Source organism: Convolutriloba macropyga, chromosome 13, assembly GCF_964194025.1.
Source record: "Convolutriloba macropyga chromosome 13, txConMacr16.3, whole genome shotgun sequence".
Classification (NCBI taxonomy): domain Eukaryota; kingdom Metazoa; phylum Xenacoelomorpha; order Acoela; family Convolutidae; genus Convolutriloba; species Convolutriloba macropyga.
This window is the reverse complement of record NC_134480.1, coordinates 44,615,762-44,637,230: the sequence shown is the minus strand read 5'-3', so window position 1 is coordinate 44,637,230 and position 21,469 is coordinate 44,615,762. Positions and strand designations below refer to the sequence as shown.

At 30.1% G+C, this 21,469-nt stretch overlaps 1 protein-coding gene across 1 annotated transcript in view; it reads left to right on the top strand.

Moving 5' to 3' along the window:
- LOC142352125 (calpain-1 catalytic subunit-like) overlaps positions 1-21,469 on the top strand; it is a 74,750-nt gene that overhangs the window by 18,058 nt on the left and 35,223 nt on the right. Inside the window, exons 8-9 of the mRNA XM_075404497.1 lie at positions 361-465; positions 1,200-1,372. Coding sequence (XP_075260612.1) covers positions 361-465; positions 1,200-1,372 — 278 coding nt within the window. The remainder of the gene's footprint in view (positions 1-360; positions 466-1,199; positions 1,373-21,469) is intronic.

The window sequence follows — 21,469 nt, the reverse complement described above, 5'->3', positions numbered from 1 at the left end:
TTCGTCTTCGCTCGCTTTCTTAATATCGGCATATCTCATCAACCTAATGCATCATTTTTTTACTCCACTGAGTTATTTGCTTTGGAGGCTATCTTTTCGTTCATACACCAGTTTTTTTTTTGAAAAATACTTGAATTTTTTGTGTTTTTCTATCTGTTCCTCATTTGGTAGACAATTATGCCAAAATTGTGGATGAGTGGGGTCGGAACCTTATGTGCAATCGCACATTACCAAGCCACCTTGTTGGATTTTAAGATTTAACCAAAGGATTGATGAGGTATTTTTTGATAAAGTAACATATTTTTTCACTATAAATCTGTGATTAAGTTTATATAAGTAAGTTGAGATGATATATTTCAGGAGATGGTAGATGACGATGAATGCTCAGTTGTGTTCTCTCTCATCCAAATGAACACAAGACAGGCGGATGTGAAGAAACATACCATAGGATTCACTCTTTTCGAGGTAAACAATAGACAAGTGATTTTTCAACATGTATTTGACTTTTCCAGAAGACAAATCCTTGCTCTTACATTGAACAATAAATACGCTTGCATCTTTTTCAGTTTTCTTCGAGAATCGTTGTTAAAAAAACCGTGAGAACCAAACAGCAGTTTCTAGCATTTTGGCAATATTTGCAAGAGTAATTTCTGTTTGAGATCGTAAGTCAATTGTAATTAAGTCAATTTCAAAGACTACTTTACACCATAGGGATCACTTTATTTGAGGTAAAAACACACAAGGAGCTTGTTAAACAAACATATAACACCTGAATGTGAAACGCGAGTTGTTTACGTAGTTTTAAGTGTATGGAGCCTTGAACTTCGGAATAAATATCCCCTCAAGCAATTTTATGTTCACCTTTTGGGTGGCCGATGATTTTATTACTTTTGTTGGCTACAGTGAATTCAGCTGTTCACGTCCGTTTATAGTTCAAACGAATTTGAAAGTGAATTTCCTTTTTAATTTTTGTTCACATTTTTTCTATTAATTATCATAAATGCTCTGACAACGTGTAACTATAACTTACTGAGCGGTTATGATAATGCGTATTAAAAAATGGGAACAATTAAAGTTTAACTGAGTTAGTTGGAGTAATAAAATGTTTACAATAGCACAGTAGTCATAGTAGATTTTTGAGGACATTTTTGTTTTTTAAGAGAACATTTTTGTTCTTTTCACAATATCAATTGATTTAGATAACTGGTATGAACCAGCCCAGAAATACTCCTCTGCCTCAAAAAGTGTTTGCTGATATCAAGCCAATCGAACCTCCAGAGTTCAACATGCGAAGAGAGGTACTGATGCGGGTTCAGCTCAAACCAGGACTGTACTGCTTGGTGCCTGCTACCCTGGATCAAAAGTGTTATGGGTATGTTAGGTTCTATTATTTTCTCGAATGATATCCCTCAATTTTTATCATGAGTGAGGTCGAATAACACAGTTCTTCGTGTTATGGGTACTTTTATTGCAGGTCTTTTCTTCCTAGAGTTGGTGTACGATTACTTTCACGTTTTTTCTTTAACCAATTACACAAACCTTTTCTTTAATTATTCGATTTAATATTTAATTTGCACAATTTTAATAATTATTTTACCAAAATTTTTTTTGTTATTTTAAGCGATTTGATGTTCAATTTTTACGATAAAATTGTTTAATTCAACCAATTTTATTTGATTATTTCGTTAATTTCTTTTAAAGTACAGATCTAGAATTGATTGAGACTTCAAATGACAACCCGGAGTAGAGTCCCAGAGTAAACCCGTACTGAATCATGATATTTCAATTCTGTATTTTTACACTTGCCATATTATGATCATGTCACATTTTACCGTGCGCAGACAAAAAATCAGTAAAAAATGGGTTCCATGAAAATAGTCTGGCCAGTTAAAAAACCTATTCTTAGATTTTGCTGCGCAGCCTAACTTAACGGTCTTTGAAAATTCTGGCCAGTATATTATTCAGTCTGCGAATACCATGAAAAGCATAGTGAAACAAAACTCATTTGAAAACAACTGTGGGCCAGTTTTGAATGAAAGTAACTATCATTTATTAAATTGTGGAAAATATAAGGTAAGCAATATTGTACTAAGAGTCAGAATTTTCTGCAACAAATAATATTTCGAAGTTGTGAGAATAAACCACAATTAATTAAGAGCTGTCGAGAACCTGTCGCCTTTAATCATCAAGTAATTTTAATTTAGTTGACAAACTCGAGTTCATTTCTCTTAATATTGAGTGTTACGCAAATAAATTCTTTATTTTCATTGAAACGCATGCAATTTTTGTATAAAACTTTTCTGCCCTTGAAAAACGTTTTGTTCGATGAAAATAAATGAGAGCAGAGTTCAACTACATCACAATTAAAAATTTGCAATTTTTCCTAACTTTACGGGAATCTGAGCGAAGTAGATTTCCTGATAGATCATCAAAATATCTTGCAAAGTTGACATCCTGTTAGCTCTGGTATACGCTGATTTAGGACAATGTTAGGACCGAGAAGCAAAAACAGTGCTCCAAGTATTAAAAATAACTGACTGAAAAATTTGTCAATTTTAGAATGCTATTGACAGAGTTAGAGTCTCTCGGGCATTTTGTTTTAAGAAGGCTAAATATTTTTTTAAAATTGTGCAGAAATATTTTCATTGAATCCAAATTTTTGACTTGTTGATGTCATTCAGCTATTATGGATGCTGTTTTGCAATAGGAGAAAAACATGCGCACTTTTGATAAAATTTGTTTTGAATGATGAACATAAATTTCTCCTCTGTATTGCATTACACTATGGCATATTTCAGTTTAAACGGAATTTAGTGTCTTCATATTGACATGTAGCTACTGAAGCACTTTCACTTGCTCTCAATAATGAGAAGAATTTTCGAGTTTTCGTGAGAATTTTTTTTCAAGTTGTTCGTTGAGTCCCTGCTTCGCCATAAGCATGCCCAATTGTTTACTCCCCTTAACGAAAGGAAAACTACCCATATTACAAGCTTTCTGATTTAGAGCTGCATATTTTTTCACAGTTGTTTAAACATGAGCTGTTGCATATATCTTTGATGAGTTTTTTTGATTTTTGCTTTCTAGCAAAATTTTGTTCGACAAAACGGCTGAAACAATTATTGGCACTAGACGTTTATTTTCTGACAAAGCGCCAAAGCTTGGCAGTGAGTCAAAGTCTAAGAAGATAATTTTCAATAAGGAAGATGTTGAAAAAAAGGAAGATGATTAAAAATAAATAGCATGCGTACAGATTTTTGTTTTGTAAAAATTTTTACATATTGTTCTATTTACATAAATTTACATTTTTTAAAGTGTTCCAATTAACATTATGTAAAACTATTAAAGGGTAATCGCTATTGCGCTCTCTATTCACTGAAGAAACGTCTTTTTTCTCTTTTTTTCCTTCAAGCAAAGATAAATGATTCAGTTGAAATTTCGCTATCTGAAATATTACAGCTGTTGCTGAACAGTAATGGTGCACATCAAATAGTTACGTTTGTTTGTGAACAAAATTATCAGTGAACGAAATCACAGCGTTTTTTGTTTTAACACAGTATTCTTCAAATAAAAAACGCCCACTGAATTGACGACGCAGAACTCAGTTAGTACGCTTCTGGTGCAAAAAAAATCCACGCATTCATCTAAAGTTTGGCATTTTTTAAAGAAGATGCAGCGTTCTGAAGTTTACAATTTCGTGGTAAAATTGATCAGAATAAAAGAGGTGTCCGGTTTAGATTGTTCAATGCCTGCCAGCCAAAAATTGTTTATCAGTACTCAAGGTATAGACTCAAGGTGGGCAGTAGACAATTGTAGCTAAAGCAAAGCAGCATTCCGCAACTGAACTTGACTTTGCAAGATAAAAACAGTCTTTCATGACCTTCGACTATAGTCTTCAGTCCTCTGAATAATCAAATTATTTTTCCAAAACTTAATACTTGAAAATCAGTTCTCAAAGCTTGAGACTTTTTTCAAATCTACGTGACTGTAGAAAAAATGTTCTTGTTCTTTGCAAAATTAAAGAAACTGACATGATGTTTCGAACCGAGCTCATCTACTTTTTGACTTAATTGTCAACCAAATAACTTCAAACGTTTTAAGAACCAGTAGCTTTTAACGAAAAAAATTATAGATAAAATTATAAAAACGTCATTAGAAAACCAATAGGACTTGTCTTTGGTTAGACAAAGCCTTACAAATAGACTAAAATTGTAGACTAACTAAGGTGTAGACTAAAGGCGTAGATTTTTTGCGAAACAGAAATTAATTTGATAATAATAAACATCAGTTAATATCTGAAATTGTTTTTATTTATTTCAATTGTTATTTCTACTAGTTAAATTAAAATTATACTGAAAGGTTGAATATCTTTACCTGGGCCTCATTTGAAAATCATTGAGATATGTGGTACGCGAATTTGCTAAAAGAAGACAAAGAAACACAAATTATGACCACTGACAAAATATTTTTGGAAACGCATATTTTCCAACAAACAAAACAACAGTTACAACATATTAACAAAAAACACGTTAATGTTTGAATTACAAGGAGGCGGATGGGACCTCTCAATGATGAGAATAAGTTACAATTTGACAAAAAGAAAAACAAAGTTGAAAAGTATCAGACTCTTTAAGACCTTTAGGAGCTCATGAGAACTCAATTAGAAGCTCATGAGAACTCTCGGCATTTAGAAAAAATCTTACGACTACTTAAAGAATAAAAAACAGGCAAAAACAGCTAATCCAAAACCAAAATTTGAAGAGCAAAGTGTCGATGCCTTTAAAAATGAACTATTCAGTAAAAACTTTTAAAATCTCAAATAGTCTTTTAACAGAATGGAATTGTTTTTCGTCACAACCTAAAAACAGCAAATATGAACAAATATAATAATTACCACGGACTTTTTAAGAAAACCCGCATTTTCAAAGTCATTAAATTCATCAGATTTCTAAGGATTTCAATACATACGCTAAGTTCTTCCTCGATGGAAGGTAATGTTATCTTTGATTCCTATTTCATCAATATGTAATCACAATTAGTCATATGACAATGAATATGACAACAAATACTGGCAAAAACAAAAAATTCATTAGAATTGTGCGAGAAGGAATTGTCGAAACCACTAAAACCATAAGCGTTCTCTAAAAACTATAAGGTAAAGATCAAATCATAAGATAGACATTTTTATCTGTGATCAATTGAACGGCTTCTGTAAGCCAATTGGAACTTCTCAATATAAGTAAAATACTATAAGATTTTAAAATTAACCAATTATATAAAAAAATGTCCAAAAAAATTATGAAAACTCGTGGCATCGAAGTCATAAAACCAGTATTTAAAGATGAAACCGCTAACCAATATCATTTTTTTGCAGTTGAGAAGAAAAGGGTCCAGTCACTATTGAGACCGACTTAGAGGTACAAAGAAAAAAGTTTAAGATGGGTTGATGTCAAAAAAATTTTCAAAAATTTGTTTTTTAATTCTTAACAGCCATTAGCTGTCCACTCAAAGCACTAGATAGGTTTAGTAAATGATCATAAACAAGTCTGCTTCATGTTTAGTCAACGAGACTTCCATAGGACCACCAAAAATTTTAAATTTCAAAAAGAAAATCAAACTTTTTTAAAATCTCAAAAAGAAAATAAAAATTACGAAAACTCAGGGCCGAAGCTATAAAAAAACTTGAGCGATTCCTTCAAAGCGAATTATTTGTTCATTGGGCATCGTTTAACTGCAATGGATCTTTCTCCTTCACGGAACCTTGTTATGAAAAGAGACTAGTGTCTAAGTGACTTGAATTAAAACAAAAATAAGATTTTTAAAAAAAAAGCTCTCAAATTGAATTTGTTTTTAAATAGTGTAATTCCCTATGAGACCATAACTAGCTTTTTTGCCTCTGGCCTATTAGAAATACAAAATTGTTTAATTTTGAAGCGTAGAATGAAGCGAAGAAAAAAAGCTTAAATTGAAAAAAAATTACCCTAAAAGTGAACAGAATCGTGCCAAATATCACCTGATCACACAAAATTTCAGACCTCGATAACTAAAAAAAACAAATTTCAAAAAAACTTTTTAGATTTTAAATATTTAGTTTCCCATTTGAGTATATAGTTCCTCCCCCACATGTGGGGTCGGAACAATTAGGCCATTTTTGAGTGAAAGTAACTATGAATTATTAAATTGTGGAATTTATAAGGTAAGCAATATTGTACCAAGAGTCAGAATCTTATGCAACAAACTATATTTCGAACATTTGAGAATAAGCTGCAATTAACTGCGAGTTACTCAGAGCCTGTTGCCTTAAGTCATCAAGCAAATTTAATTTAGTTGACAAACTTGAGTGTTACGCAAATAAATTCTTCATTTTCTTTGAAACGCAACCAAATTTTATTTGAAACCTTTATGTCACTAAAAAAAACGTTGTGTGCGATGAAAAAATTTCCCAACTTTAAGCGGAGCTGAGTGAATTAGATTATTGTTATCCTGCCAAATAGTTTTTTGTACTGCAAAATTTCAAATAAATAATCTTAAATTACTTACAAGATCATCAAAATATCTTGCAAAGTTGACATCTTGTTTGCTCTGGTGTACGCTGATTTGGGACAATGTTAGAACAGAGCAGCAAAAACAGTTTCTAATTTTTTAAGTTAACTGACTGAATAATTTGACAATTTACGAGTGCTATTCACAGAGTTAGATTATACACTCTCGGGCATTTTTTGCATTTTTTGAGAAGGCTGGAGATTTTTCAAAGGTGTGCAGAAAATATTTTGAATCCTATTTTTTTTACTTGTTAAATTCATTGAGCTATTTGGATGCTGTTTTGAAATAGGAGAAAAGCATGCACTCTTAAAAAAAATTTATTAATGACAAACAATTTTTTTCGCGGAACTGCAATAATTTAAGAATATATTTCAGTTAAAACAGAATTTAGTGTTTTCTTACTGAAAAGTAACTACTGAACAAATTTCACTTGCTCTCATTAATGAAAATAACTTTCGGGTTTTGTGATAACTTTTATTTCAATTTGTTTGTTGAGTCCATGATTCCTCATAAGCGTGCCCATTACTCTATCTCTTGAACGAAAGAAATATTTCTCAAATTATAAGGTATCGGATTTTAGAGCTGCAAAATGTGCTAAAATTCTTTTCGATAAAACGACTGGAACAATTATTGGCTCTAGACTCTCATTTTATGACAAAGAGCCAAAGCTTGACTGTGAGCCAAAATCTAAGAATTTAATTTTGGTGTTAAAAGTAAGGAAACTGATTCAAAATAAATAGCATACGTAGAGATTTTATCTGTATTAAATTTTACGTAAAGTTAAATTTCACATTATTTTTGCATACTTCACGTAAAGTTCCAATCAACATCATGTAAAACAGTTAAATGGTAATCGCTATTACAATGTCTATTCACTAAAAAAATGTTTTTTTTTAATCTCTTTTTTACCCAGTCAACAATTTTGTATAATTTCTGGCTGTTTATATTTGCCATCAATCTGTAGTTTGTGAGAAAAATTATTTACTTCCACTAAAATCCATACTTAGCTAAATGGTTCTTCTTTGCACTTTATTTGTTTTTTGAACGCTTTTGAAGTTCTTTAAACAATTAGTTCATAATAAACATCTGGAGATTGTCGATATTGGGAGTTATAGAGAGGTTGAACTTTTTCTGAGCGATGGAATTGTGAACCTTTTTTTGGGTCAAATTTAGGTCAAAATTAGAGCCGGAAGCACTTCAAAAAGGAAATTCAAAAAAATTACTTTACTATCTCCTAAAGTATCCCATTTAAAATTGCTGTTAAATTTTACGGAGTTGAAAGAAGTGAACTGCATGAGCGTATGGCTTATAAGTAATAATTAAGAAAGACAGGGCTTTGGGGGTAACTGAAAGTACCTCTGTTTTAACCTTATGTATAACCCACTTTCATTGCTTTTTGATGGATGTATTTACACATTAAGCTAAGGTATAGATAAAGCACTTGAAAATAAGACTGAGAAAAATAGACCTGAATTTTTTTGAGAGATAACAACAGATCTGTTAAGTTACCTTAACAGATTAAGTGGAAATGCTTCCGCTCGAACTAAGAGAATTTTTTAACAATTTTTTTTGAAGATATACCTAAAATCAAAGTGGAACTGTATGGAAACGTTTGGTGTTGTGTTTTTCTTTGAAAAGTAGTAATTTTTTAAACTTCTTGTTAGAAATCATATCTCAGCATTTTTGAAAATGTCATTGAAATAATTTATTTGATTTAAAATTGATTTTGTCGTTTTTTTGTCAGTATAAAAACTTAATTAAATTTAATATTTTAATGTTTCCAATTTTTCATTTTCTTTGTTTCTGTCTAAAAGAAAGTGTGGTATCTGCATAAGAAATATTTTTCAACGTACAGTTCACTAAAAATAATATAATTGTTAAGAATTTGCGAATTGCATTTTTCTTTTTCTGAAGATTCAGCTCCGAAACCAAAATCTATAAAGCGACTTTTTGTACGTGTATAATGCCCTAAATTTATGCAAATTGGTAAGGCAAGGCACCTGTTTGTGGTGTGGTTTTTGTCGGAGAATTAAATGAACACAAATTAAGCCCAAAAAATTCCGTATTACTTTTTTCCGGAATTTTAGTTGCTGAAACCTAAAACTAATAAAAAAATAGTTTGCGAACCGGTAAAATGCAGGTGTACTTTTTTGTAAAAAATAAAAGGCTGAAAAAATAATGATGACAATTCTACGAGGATGTAAAGCTGAAAAAAAAGTCACGAGTCAGTTTACAACCCAATATTGGCAAGAACTCTACAATTTTGGAAACCAATTGAAAACATTACCAAAATCTTGCTTATTCAAATAAATCGAATGTACGAAAAACAGCAAAACTTATACAAGATTTAAACAGCAGTTACTCTGTTTTATTATAACTTGTCCAGTATTTACACGATTTGCAACCAGTTTACAAAATATATTCCGTTTTTCCAATTTTACTGTAAGTTTAAAAATTCACCGCAATTCCCAAAAATAACCCTAATTTTACAAAAATTAGTCAAATTTAGTTACAAACCAACATGCCTTTATTTCTTATGTCTATTCACTAAAAAAATGTTTTTTTTTAATCTCTTTTTTACCCAATCAACAATTTTGTATAATTTCTGGCTGTTTATATTTGCCATCAATCTGTAGTTTGTGAGAAAAATTATTTACTTCCACTAAAATCCATACTTAGCTAAATGGTTCTTCTTTGCCCTTTATTTGTTTTTTTTAACGCTTTTGAAGTTCTTTAAACAATTAGTTCATAATAAACATCTGGAAATTGTCGATATTGGGAGTGATATAGAGGTTCAACTTTTTCTGAGCGATTGAATTGTGAAGCATTTTTTAGGTCAAATTTAGGTCAAAATTATAGCCGGAAGCACTTCAAAAAGGAAATTCAAAAAAATTACTTTACTATCTCCTAAACTATCCCATTTAAAATTGCTGTTAAATTTTACGGAGTTGAAAGAAGTGAACTGCATGAGAGTATGGCTTATAAGTAATAATTAAATAAGACAGGGCTTTGGGGGTAACTGAAAGTACCTCCGTTTTAACCTTATGTATAACCCACTTTCATTGCTTTTTGATGGATGTATTTACACATTAAGCTAAGGTATAGATAAAGCACTTGAAAATAAGACTGAGAAAAAAAACCTGAATTTTTTTGAGAGATAACAACAGATCTGTTAAGTTACCTTAACAGATTAAGTGGAAATGCTTCCGCTCTAACTAAGAGAATTTTTTAACAATTTTTTTTGAAGATATACCTAAAATCAAAATGGAACTGTATGGAAACGTTTGGTTTTGTGTTTTTCTTTGAAAAGTAGTAATTTTCTAAACTTCTTGTAAGAAATCATATCTCAGCATTTTTGAAAACGTCATTGAAATAATTTATTTGACTTAAAATCTATTATGTCGTTTTTTGTCAGTATAAAAACTTAATTAAATTTAATATTTTAATGTTTCCAATTTTTCATTTTTTTTTTGTTTCTGGCTAAAAGAAAGTGTGGTATCTGCATAAGAAATATTTTTCAACGTACAGTTCACTAAAAATAATTTAATTGTTAAGAATTTGCGAATTGCATTTTTCTTTTTCTGAAGATTCAGCTCCGAAACCAAAATCTATAAAGCGACTTTTTGTACGTGTATAATGCCCTAAATTTATGCAAATTGGTAAGGTAAGGCACCTGTTTGTGGTGTGGTTTTTGTCGGAGAATTTAATGAACACAAATTAAGCCCAAAAAATTCCGTATTACTTTTTTCCGGAATTTTAGTTGCTGAAACCTAAAACTAATAAAAAAATAGTTTGCGAACCGGTAAAATGCAGGTGTACTTTTTTGTAAAAAATAAAAGGCTGAAAAAATAATGATGACAATTCTACGAGGATGTAAAGCTGAAAAAAAAGTCACGAGTCAGTTTACAACCCAATATTGGCAAGAACTCTACAATTTTGGAAACCAATTGAAAACGTTACCAAAATCTTGCTTATTCAAATAAATCGAATGTACGAAAAACAACAAAACTTATACAAGAATTAAACATCAGTTACTCTGTTTTATTATAACTTGTCCAGTATTTACACGATTTGCAACCAGTTTACAAAATATATTCCGTTTTTCTAATTTTTTTGTAAGTTTAAAAATTCACCGCAATTCCCAAAAAATAACCCTAATTTTACAAAAATTAGTCAAATTTAGTTACAAACCAACATGCCTTTATTTCTTTTTCGTCCCCCTCACCCATTATTTTCTCATTTAAACCCAATTTTTAAGAGAATTGACATAAAATTATGCATTAAATCAACTATTTTAAAATGTTTCAAACTCAAATTACAATTTTTTTTATCATAAATTAACCCAATTTTGTTCAAATTTTTGCACAAAACTAACAAAAATTACGAATTTTTCAAATTATGAAACTTCCAAATTAAACAATGAGCATCCTAAGTTCTTCCTAAATATCACAATAGGTAGGAATTGAAATTCAAAAGTTTTCGTTTTATCGACACTTCATTCTAATTTCAATTACCTTCTCTTAGTGACCAAACTCAAATTTCACAAAATAAAAAAAATTCAAGCAGTTTTTACGTAAAATTAAGAATTACCCAAATGTATCCGGAATTCCAATTTGTACCAAAGAATTGTCCACGGTTAAATTTGTTCATCATCTGACAAAAAGTTGTACAAACTTTCTCACAATTTCCCGAAATTCTTACTGTTTTCTATTTGATCTAGTTTTAACAAATATTTTGAGAGATTTTTAAAACATTAGTTAAATATAACAGAAATAATTAATGTTGTTAGAGGTAGCAAAATCAAAATAGCCCATAGACTCAGACAAATTAATTCCCGAAATATAGCCAATAGACTGAGCCAAATTAATTCCTGACAAATTAATTGCCGAAATTTTGCCTTACTTTTACGCTTTTCCTATCTTAGTTTTCTTTCTGGTTCCTCTTCTAGGGAAATAAATTAAACATTTGATTTTAAAGGTTTTTATCAGCCGTTTAACAGCCGCTTCTGGCTCTATTTGTATATAGCTATATGGCTCTAATGGTATCACGTTTACTAACGGTTAGTTCTATCCATATAAAAAGATGTTCTCTTCAGTTGAAGCTTTTAATCTTTCATTGGAGGTTGTGTTTGGTCATTTAATTTTGGCGAAACACAATCAAGTGAAGTGATTTCGCCCCTGAATTGGTCATTGATCCCAAGTTAACAAGAGTTAACAAGAGTATAACTCATCATATTCAAATATGTCGGTTTGTACTTTAAAAAAGATTCCCGACCTCAAGTGATTGAAATTTAATGTAACTTAATTTGATCGTAAATACGGCATAATTTGCCATAATAATATCAATTTTATCATTGCACGCAAACGAATATCCATTTCAGTTCATGACTTTACGTTTCATCTATTGAGCAACTAATTTGTAGTTGGCAATTATTCGTTTCAAGAGACCTCTTTGATCTACTATTTAAAACGAACCTAAGTTGTCAGCTTTAAACTCTCGAGAAAAAATTCTTAAAATCCCGTGTCCCTTCCACTTTTGCATTAGAAGTAAAAAACGTACTAGACGCATTAGGCGAAAATTTAGGTTTCGTTTCAGATTTTGTGGTTGTTTGGATAGAGGTAGCTTTGTATATTGAATAACAAATTTGTGAAAATGAATAAAAATTACGATATTGGTTTTGTTTCCGAATTCAATGGTGATGTATCAATTTTAAAGGTCAGATAAATCTGCTTCTGTCGGTTAATGGATCCCAAGTTTCCAATTCCCAGCCGGCTTTGGGCCTGATTATTGATCTAAGAAAACACCAGAGGATTCTGCACATCACAAACAGAAATTTATACACTTTTACAACAATCGGAAGAGAACGAAATCTTACATATCTCAGATAACATGGAACTAAACAGATCAGTTTGTGCTCATTTTTCGATTAAGAATTGTCTTATAGATCAATGTTTTAAAATCAGCGTTTATGAGGAACTTACTAAGTGAGCTTCTCTAGCGAGAATCATAATGAGCAGAAAAAATCGTGAATAAGATTGTGTTGAGTGGGAAACAGATCATTAATTGAGAACAAGAAGAAGAGAACAATTGGCGAGAGTTTGGTAGCGAAAGTATTGTTAATGCTATAATGGTTTTTGAATTCATACTATATGGAATTCATGCTACCTCGAATTTTGCAACTTTACCTTACACTTTTATTGATACATTGCTTATCCAATTAATCAATTCTTCAAAAAATGTCGTTGTTATTGAATTTGGATTCTTTATTACAGTATATGTTTATCTGAAGACAGTATATTTTTGAAAGTCTATCTTGAAACAGTATATTTTGAAACAATTCTTTGGGATGAAATGTGATGGTGAAGAAATGTATTAAAATTTAGTTTTGGTCTTTTCTAAAAAATGATTTTCAAAGAAGAGAGTGTTTTAGTTTACGTATTTTCCCGTGAAAAAGTCGCGTTTTACTAGGTTAGAAAAATTTTTTTGCACCAACTTTAGGAAACTTTTTTCAAAACCTACTCTAGGAAGACGCCTATTCAAAATATTTTGAATCAAAATTGTAGTTTTTTGATATCTTTCGCTGCAGAAATTGCATTTTGGAAAATTTTTTTATTAGGAATGCCTTTTTTAAATTCCAATACTGTAACAAAATCTTTCTTATAAAAACTAATTGTTCGGAAAAAATAGTTTCAATATGTAATTTTGAATAAAAAACTTTTCTTTCAAAATAAGTTTTTCAGAAAAGACAAACTAAAATAACTTCATACCTGAGTACCCGTCTTTTGCAAAACCTTTTTTTAAAACATGGTTTGTTGAGAAATTATGTCATAGAAAGTCAATTGTAAAACAATATTTGTATCTTTTGTAAGTAATACTTTATATTTTTTTAAGAAAAGACATTTTTATGTAACTTTGATAAAAAAGCTTCTTCTGCCATGTTTTTTTAACAAGAACTGTGGTTTTTGAGAAAAACACGTATTTAAAGCTTCTTTTTTTGAAGACACTTGTTTTAAATTATCTGTTGCTGTAAAAATCTGCCTTAGGAATTCAAATTTGTTTTCAATTTTCAGTGAATTTTTTTCACTATTTTTCTTATTAAAAAGAATTTTTTCAATAATTTTGTTATTGGAAAAACATTTTTTGTCAACTCTCGTAAAAATGTCGTTTTATACTTTTTTATTTTGATAAAAGCATAATTTTTCTGTCATATCGAAAAATAGATTTTTTATCAAATTAAATTCATTTGATTCCAAAAATGCGGCTGTTATTTAATTTTGATGAAAAAACGTTTTCTGAAAATTTTCTAAAAAAACGCGTTTTTAAAAATAAATTAGCATCAAACATTAAAGATTTTTGCGCAATCTTTTTTTAAAGTAAGCTTTTTTGAGAAATAATATCGTAAAAATCAATTGTTAAAAATGTCAAGAATGTTCTCTAAGTATTATCTTATCTTTTTAAAAAGTGTCATTTTTAAGAAATATTGATAAAAAATGCTTCTCCTGCAATGTTTTTCTCAAAAAAACCAATTTTAAAGGAAAAATGTATTAAAACTTTTTATTTTCTAACGACTTTTGAGAAATGTGCGCTTCTGGTTAAATTGTATGCTGTAGAAAATCAACTTTGAAATTAAATATCTTTTAACAATATTTTTTCATTATATCTAATTCTCGGATAATTATCGTTTTTAATTATTAAAATTTGATAAAAGCTTGTTTTTTCTGTCACGAAAACGGCATTCTGGTAAATTTATCTTCAAAATTTTTGTTTTTTAAAAACTTTTCTATAAGCTATTTGTAGTTGGCATATTTTGTCCTAAAATGTTATTTCCATTTTTCTGTTCTCAAATGTTGTTATTCAAAAGCATATTTTTACCAGGCAAAAAAGATATCGCTTGTGGTGCTCAACGATTTCATGTTTAAAGTTGAAATTCAAACTTGAGGAAACTTTTTAGAAATATAATTAATTGGCACCAGGACAATTCGTATCCCGTAAAGCGCGCAGCGTTCCATTATTTCCGAAAAAACTTCCAGAGATAAAGGTTGACTATGCAGAAATAGGTCTAATGTCATCAAAACTTTTTTGTAGACACTTATTGTAGGTCCGCCATTTGTACAGAGCAACCAGTTTTTGCTAAAAACGTTTTCGTTTTTTTTTACATTTCTGTCTTGATTTTTTAAAGTATGGCTCTTCTGTATAGAAACAATTCAATTCAATTCCAGACATCAAGTTTCATTCAGAGTTGACTTTTTTCGATAAATTTTTCCAAAGTATACATTTTTTACTTAGTTTCACAAGATTATGCAAAACCTAGAGTTTTGGGGATCAATTCTTTTTGAATTGCAGTTTTCGGAAAATCGTTTTGTAAAATAGAATTTAATCAAATGTAAATAATGACGAATTACTATTCCAAAAATTTTGATAAAAAAAGAAAGTGTATTGTTGGGGAATTGGAACTCGAAAAAAAACTTTTCGTATAAAAAGTTTTCTAAAACAAAACTTTTGCATAAAGCTTTATTTTAATATTAGAACTTTTGACATATCAGTTTTTCTACAGGCGTTTTGGCAAAAATAGTTTTGCAAAAAACATTTGTTAGCTATAAAAAATAGAAACTAAATTTTCAATATATCATTATTTGACTTTGATGGCGTTGTTCTCTGTTGAACAATTTTCGACTTAAACAAGCATTTGGGTGTGAAATTACATAATAAAAATTGAATTCTCTTTACAAATGCATATAAAAAATTTTCTACTGTATAATATTAAAAAATTCAAGTCGAATTTTTAAAGCGTACTTTTCATACAACGCTTTTTTTAATTAGCGCAATTGGAAACTGGCCAAAAATCCATTTATTTTTCTAATTACAAAAAACAACGAGGAAATTTATTTAACACAATTTTTTTTTGAGACAGAAAATTAATTTTAAAAGCGAACTGCTCAGGTAATATTTCTCCAAAAGCGATTTATTTGCAGCACGATTTAACAAAAGGGTAGTTTTCAAAACGCCATTTTTGTAAAACATTAAATTGTAAGAAGAATGCATTATTAGATTCAATCTTTAAAACAAAAAGAAATGTCGAGACATAGATATCATCAAAAAAATGTTGTTCCATCAGAAATTTCATTTTTAAAATGTATTTTATTCGACAAAGTTTTACAAGGTTTTGCAACAAGGAGAATTTTAGGGATCGAGGTACTTTGAATTTCAGTTCTTTAGAAAAGTTGTTCCGAAACAAAGATTTTAAAAATAATTACATAAAACATTTTCAACAGAAATCGATATTATAGGAAAGAATTGTTTGGGAATTGGAACTTTAAATTAACTTTTCTCATAAAAGTCTTCAAAAACAAACTTTCGCAAGAAGATGTTATATAAAAATTACATTTTTGAGCAAAAATAGCTTTGCAAACAAGAATTTTTTAGAGATAGTCACTCATTCTTCTTTGAAAATCAACTTCTTTTTGAAATTACTGTTACGTTTAATAGTTATTGTTAAATAATTATCCACCATAGTTTTCAAAGCGAATTTCTTTTCGAAACGAAACATGACTGATTTAAGAAAAAAAATTCAAAGAAACTTCGTGAACAGCAATCAGTAAGTAACAGTAATAAACATCAATTTAAACGCCAATAGGCAAAGTCATTTTTCGTCAGCATATAATAAAAAAACTCCTCTCAAACGTGGCTGTTGTTTGTTTTGAGAGTATAAATTGAACATGAGCATTTTTTTCAGCGAAAAAACATTTCAGAGCATGCAATTTTTTTTTTACTATGTAACGTATCCACTCACTCAAAATTATGCACTGAAGGACAAATTTATGCTTCGTATTCATATCAATTTTTGACTCCCTACCGTCCACACTCTCATATTTCTTGACAGATTTTGGTCTGACATTGTCCCTCTTATGTGTACAATATGCCCTCTCTTTTATGTGACTTGGTATACATTTTTTGCAGATCTTTTATAGCATTTCTTGTTAAAATTTACATAAAGTTGGTAAACTTTCAATCGCATTTGCCATTTATATAGCCTACTTTCTTGCTGACTTTCCTTAAATACTTTAAGGAAAGGGCTGTTCCTTGTTCATTTATCTTTCAGCAACCCCAGTTCCTTAAAAACCTCCAAAAAGTCGAAATTACCTATAATTTTTTTACATGCAAGCTCTCGCTCAAGTGTGTTCTCTTCCTCTATACCAGCAATACCGCTCTTTATTTTTATCCATTTCCCCACTGTTCAAAAGCCTGTTCATTATATTGTTCCTGCAAATTGTCTTCCTCGACAGAAACACTAAGAAGAATTTTTAGTTCTCACTCCTCAATAATCAAGCTGATTTTGATACATTAGATTAAAAGACAGTTTGTAATCATTGAATTAAGCACAAACTGATCGGCTTAGTTCCGTGCTGTCTGACGCCTGAAAATTTTTTTCACCTTCCGTCTTTTGTAAAAAGCTAGGTATCTGCTTGAGAAGTGTAGATCCTCCTCGCTTCTTGTTGATAGCAGCAAAAATTCAGGAAACCGGCAGTAAGCTGAGTATTTTAGATCCCCCAACCAACAGAAGCAGGTTCTTGTCTCTATTATATTTGCTGCATCAACCTTGATTTTAGGAACAGAGAAGTGGAAATTGGGAATCTAGCTCAATTTCACTATTATGGTTTTCAATTTTCGGGAATTTTTCTAAATAAACGCAAGGGAAAGGAAACCCGTAAAAAAATTGTTTTTTCTTCTGTAAAGATAATGCAACGATTTAATAGCAAAAAAACATGTTATTTGCCAATCAAAACGATGATCATAGTAGCGTTTTTCTCAAATTTTATTATCTTTTTCAATAATCTTTGAAATGAAAAGACTTAAGTTGAAACGGAAACACGGAAGAAGCCCAAGAGATGGAAAATCTCCACTCAATGTTTTAAAGCTGACAGCTTACGTGTATATAAAATGTAAGATCACAGAAGTCCTCGGAAAAGAATATTTTTTTCATAATATCATCGAAAAAAGAACGTAAAGTAGTTTTTCTTGTCTGCTGATTGCGCTGATAAAATGACCTCTTTATGGGGTATTTAAGAGGTTGTTATGACATTACTGTGAATAAAGTTTCAATCGCAAGATTTTGAGAACAGAATATCTCAAATAAGAATGGAGGTAATTCAAAGCAGTATTGGCAATACTCTGATCAAATGATTTCACTGACTTTTCCAAGGCAAAGATCTCCCGATCATTTTTCGTGCTGGAATATGAATCACCCGACACATTCTTCTACAAATCAACAAAAGATTTAATTGGAAGCATCATATATTATGTGAAAAAAACCAAAACTGGGAAAAACTGCTAACCGCAGTTAGACGACAAAAAGGGCAAGAAAATTGATTGCATCAGTGGCCAATGATTGGCCTCATGTGAGTGAAAATTCAATAACGTGAAACACAGACTCATTTATAATTTATGAGAAACGACTTCTCTCAGTTAAAGTGGCTTACTTTGATTATATATCGCCCCAACAAAATTATCATAACACAGTCAAGTATTATCTACTTTTTGTGATATGGATAGCCGAGTAATTATTAGTATGAATTCAATACGACCTCTTCTTTTAAGTTTTGATAAATTGGCAGTCTGATTTTGATAAAGCAACAATAAAGCAACAGTAAGATAATTATGTCCCAGTTTTGAAATATTCAACAAACATTTCGAAAATCAAGATTTCTCAGTTAAGGAAAACTTATCAGCAAGAAACCAAAGATAGTGAGAATTTAAAAACTGTCAATTTAAAGTTAATACTCGGACAATCATTAGTTCGTTGTGGAAGAGATTTGGAAAAATGTGTAGATTTGGGAAGAAATTAGCTATTACCAAAAAAAGTTTAGCAAAACCAGGGCAAAAGGAAAAAGGTAACAATTTCGTGACACAAAAATTGAGCATAAAATTTGGTTGAATGTTAAAAAATCATGGATAGTTTTGAGAATAAATGGGAATAAATACTTTTGATAAATTTTAGTAACCTGCTTGAAAAATTGATCTAGAAAAAATGGAGTTTGGCGACCAAAAATGTTAAAAAAAGAAATACGGGCAAAATGGAAAGCTTTTCGCAATCTAATAGTAAACTTTTAGTTATATTTACGAAGTTTGAGGTAAAATTGGTTGTTTTATTTTGCAACAATTGAGTATTTTTTTAAATAATTTTGTGCAAAAACTTGAAAAAGTTTTGGGAAAGAGGGCAATACTTTTTGCAATTTTTGAGCAATTTTTTATATTAGTTATTGTTTAATTTGTGCACTAGTTTTGGTCAGTTTTTCGTAATAGTTTAGCTTCTTGTTTTTAAATTAGGTGACAATTCGAAATATATTGTGAAACCTGATTCGAAAATTTGCAAGCATTGATTATATTTGAACAAAAAAGGGTTACTCTTGCTCAAATTTGCATAATTTTTTTGTATTTTCTTTCGATTCAATTCGTCGAAATAAGGACGATCTTTGTAAATTTGCAATCGGTTAAAATAGGTATTTTTAGGTTGAATTTGTGTAATTTTTGATACTGATTGCTATATCTTTATAAAGCTTTAAATTTACCACCATTTTAATTTACTTTGAAAAAAAACTCATAAAAACGAACCTCAATTTACAGCTTTGAAAACTTTTTTGATAGTTTTATATTTTAGCAACTGAATTCTTTGAAACACCACAACGTGCAATTGTTTAAGATCAATTTTTCTTCAGTGAGTTTTCATTTAAAAAATTACTCCATATAAAGGTACCATACCATACAATACAACACAATTTTTGTTCGCGTTTTCAGATTTCAGAGATTTACCTACAAAACATAATTATGCATTACTTTGTTATCGTGAAAGCTTCATCATTGAAGTTCACTCTGTGAGACAGTCTTTTTTAGATGAGTTCTTCCTAGATTTTTCAAAAGTGTTTCCCAAGATTTTGTAAATTGGAGAGTTATAAGGAACAATTTGCATTGATATGCAGTTTTCAGAAAACTTGTTTCGCACAAAAGATTTTAAATCAAGCCTACCGTTTACAAAAACACCACTTCTGAAGAATTAGATATTAACGGAAAGAATTTAGTTTGAGAATTGAATTTTAAATTTTCTATTAAAAGTTTTCTAAAACAAGTTTCCAAAAAAAATTATTTAGCTGAAGATTTTATAATTAAGTATTTTTAAAAAGTCATACTAGTAAATCTAGCATTGCGAAAGGTGAATGGTGAAAAATAAAAATGCAAACTTATCTCTTTTAGTTTTAATACAAGAGCGAAGATTAGTGTATTGCTAGTAAAAAACATTTTATAAGCAAACAAGCAAAAACAATTTGCTAGTATATAGTGAAAAGCTAGTGTTGGTTTTGGTTGTTGTGGTACAGACAATAATTCTTTACCAAATTATACTTTCATGACTTTTAAAGTTGATCAAATTCTTGTTCACCTTATTCGATTAAGTGATTCTTAAATCCTGCTAATCCTTGTATTTACTTGTTCTCTCAATTCTCTTCCTTTTGAGCCGACTCAGCAAACTAAATAAAAACGTATCTGGTAAAGAAGGCGCGTGACACTGAAGTTGGCCATCTCGATAAAGACGGAATATCGATCGACACCCTCTTAAAAGACCGTCCAGGGAAAATTACTGTCCCACCATAGCCTGTGTACAAAGAAAATGTGAAAAAAAGTACAACTCAAAGTGAGCGGGTTCGGTGGATAAGAAAAGAACAAATGAAGAACACGTGGTTAAACTGGTGCCAAACTATGACATTGACAATATGACAACAAGAAAAATGTGGGTACTACCAGATGACTTTTCACTAAGCAAGCATATCATTCGACCGATATGTATTGCTCACTGATAAGCAAAAAGGGGAACCCATTGAAAAATTGTACGACTGCTTGCTGGAACTCTCAATGAACTGTAATCTTGGAAGCCACGAAGAGTCTATCAGCCGGAATATCTTCCTAGCTAATATGCTGGATGGAGAAAACTCTGCTACATCAACTTACACAGTAGTCTCTGCAACAAACCCTCCGGTAAACAATGTACAACGAAACTACAATAAACAATATAACAATTACCGATTGCCGCAATAGAATAACCCCAAAAAACCAAATCACTTTACAAAATGTGGAAACTCATGGTCTCCGACTCATCGAAAGAACTGCTCGACACAGTGAAAACAATGAAATAATTAATGTAAAATAAATCACTTTGCTAATGTCTGTCCGAAAATCTAAAAAAACTTTTGGAAACCTAAGCCTCGAGTGAATAGTGTGGACAATCTCAAATCTGAAACCACAACGGTCGGTTAACGATCAAGTAAAGGTGATCAGTCAATAAATCAAAATAGTTACGATGCAAGGTATGATTCATACCAAAACGAAATAGAGGACATTTGTGTCGCTCTCATATCAAACAATCAAAACTTACGCGAAGTAGCACCTGCAAACCTCCACGTACAAGACGGAGACTCCAATAACGCAGACCTGGAAACATTTTCTATTGAAGCAGCCAAATTTGTGAGCGCAGTCATCACTATAGTGAGATGCAACTATTGGAAAGCTGAAACGTTAAATTAACTGTAGTCGAAAATTATCATGGGCCTATTTTTGGTAGAGATCTGTTTCAACGGTTAAGTTCATCCCTGAACCACTCAAGACATATATATATATATATATATATATATATATATATATATTTATATTTATGGATATATTTATATATATATATATATATATATATATATATATATTTATATACATATATATAAAAGTATATATATATATATATATATATATATATATATATATAGATGTAAATATATGCATATTTATTTATAAATATATATATATATATATATATATATATATATATATGTATATGTATATATATATATATATATATAATATAAATAGTATATATATATATATATATATATAT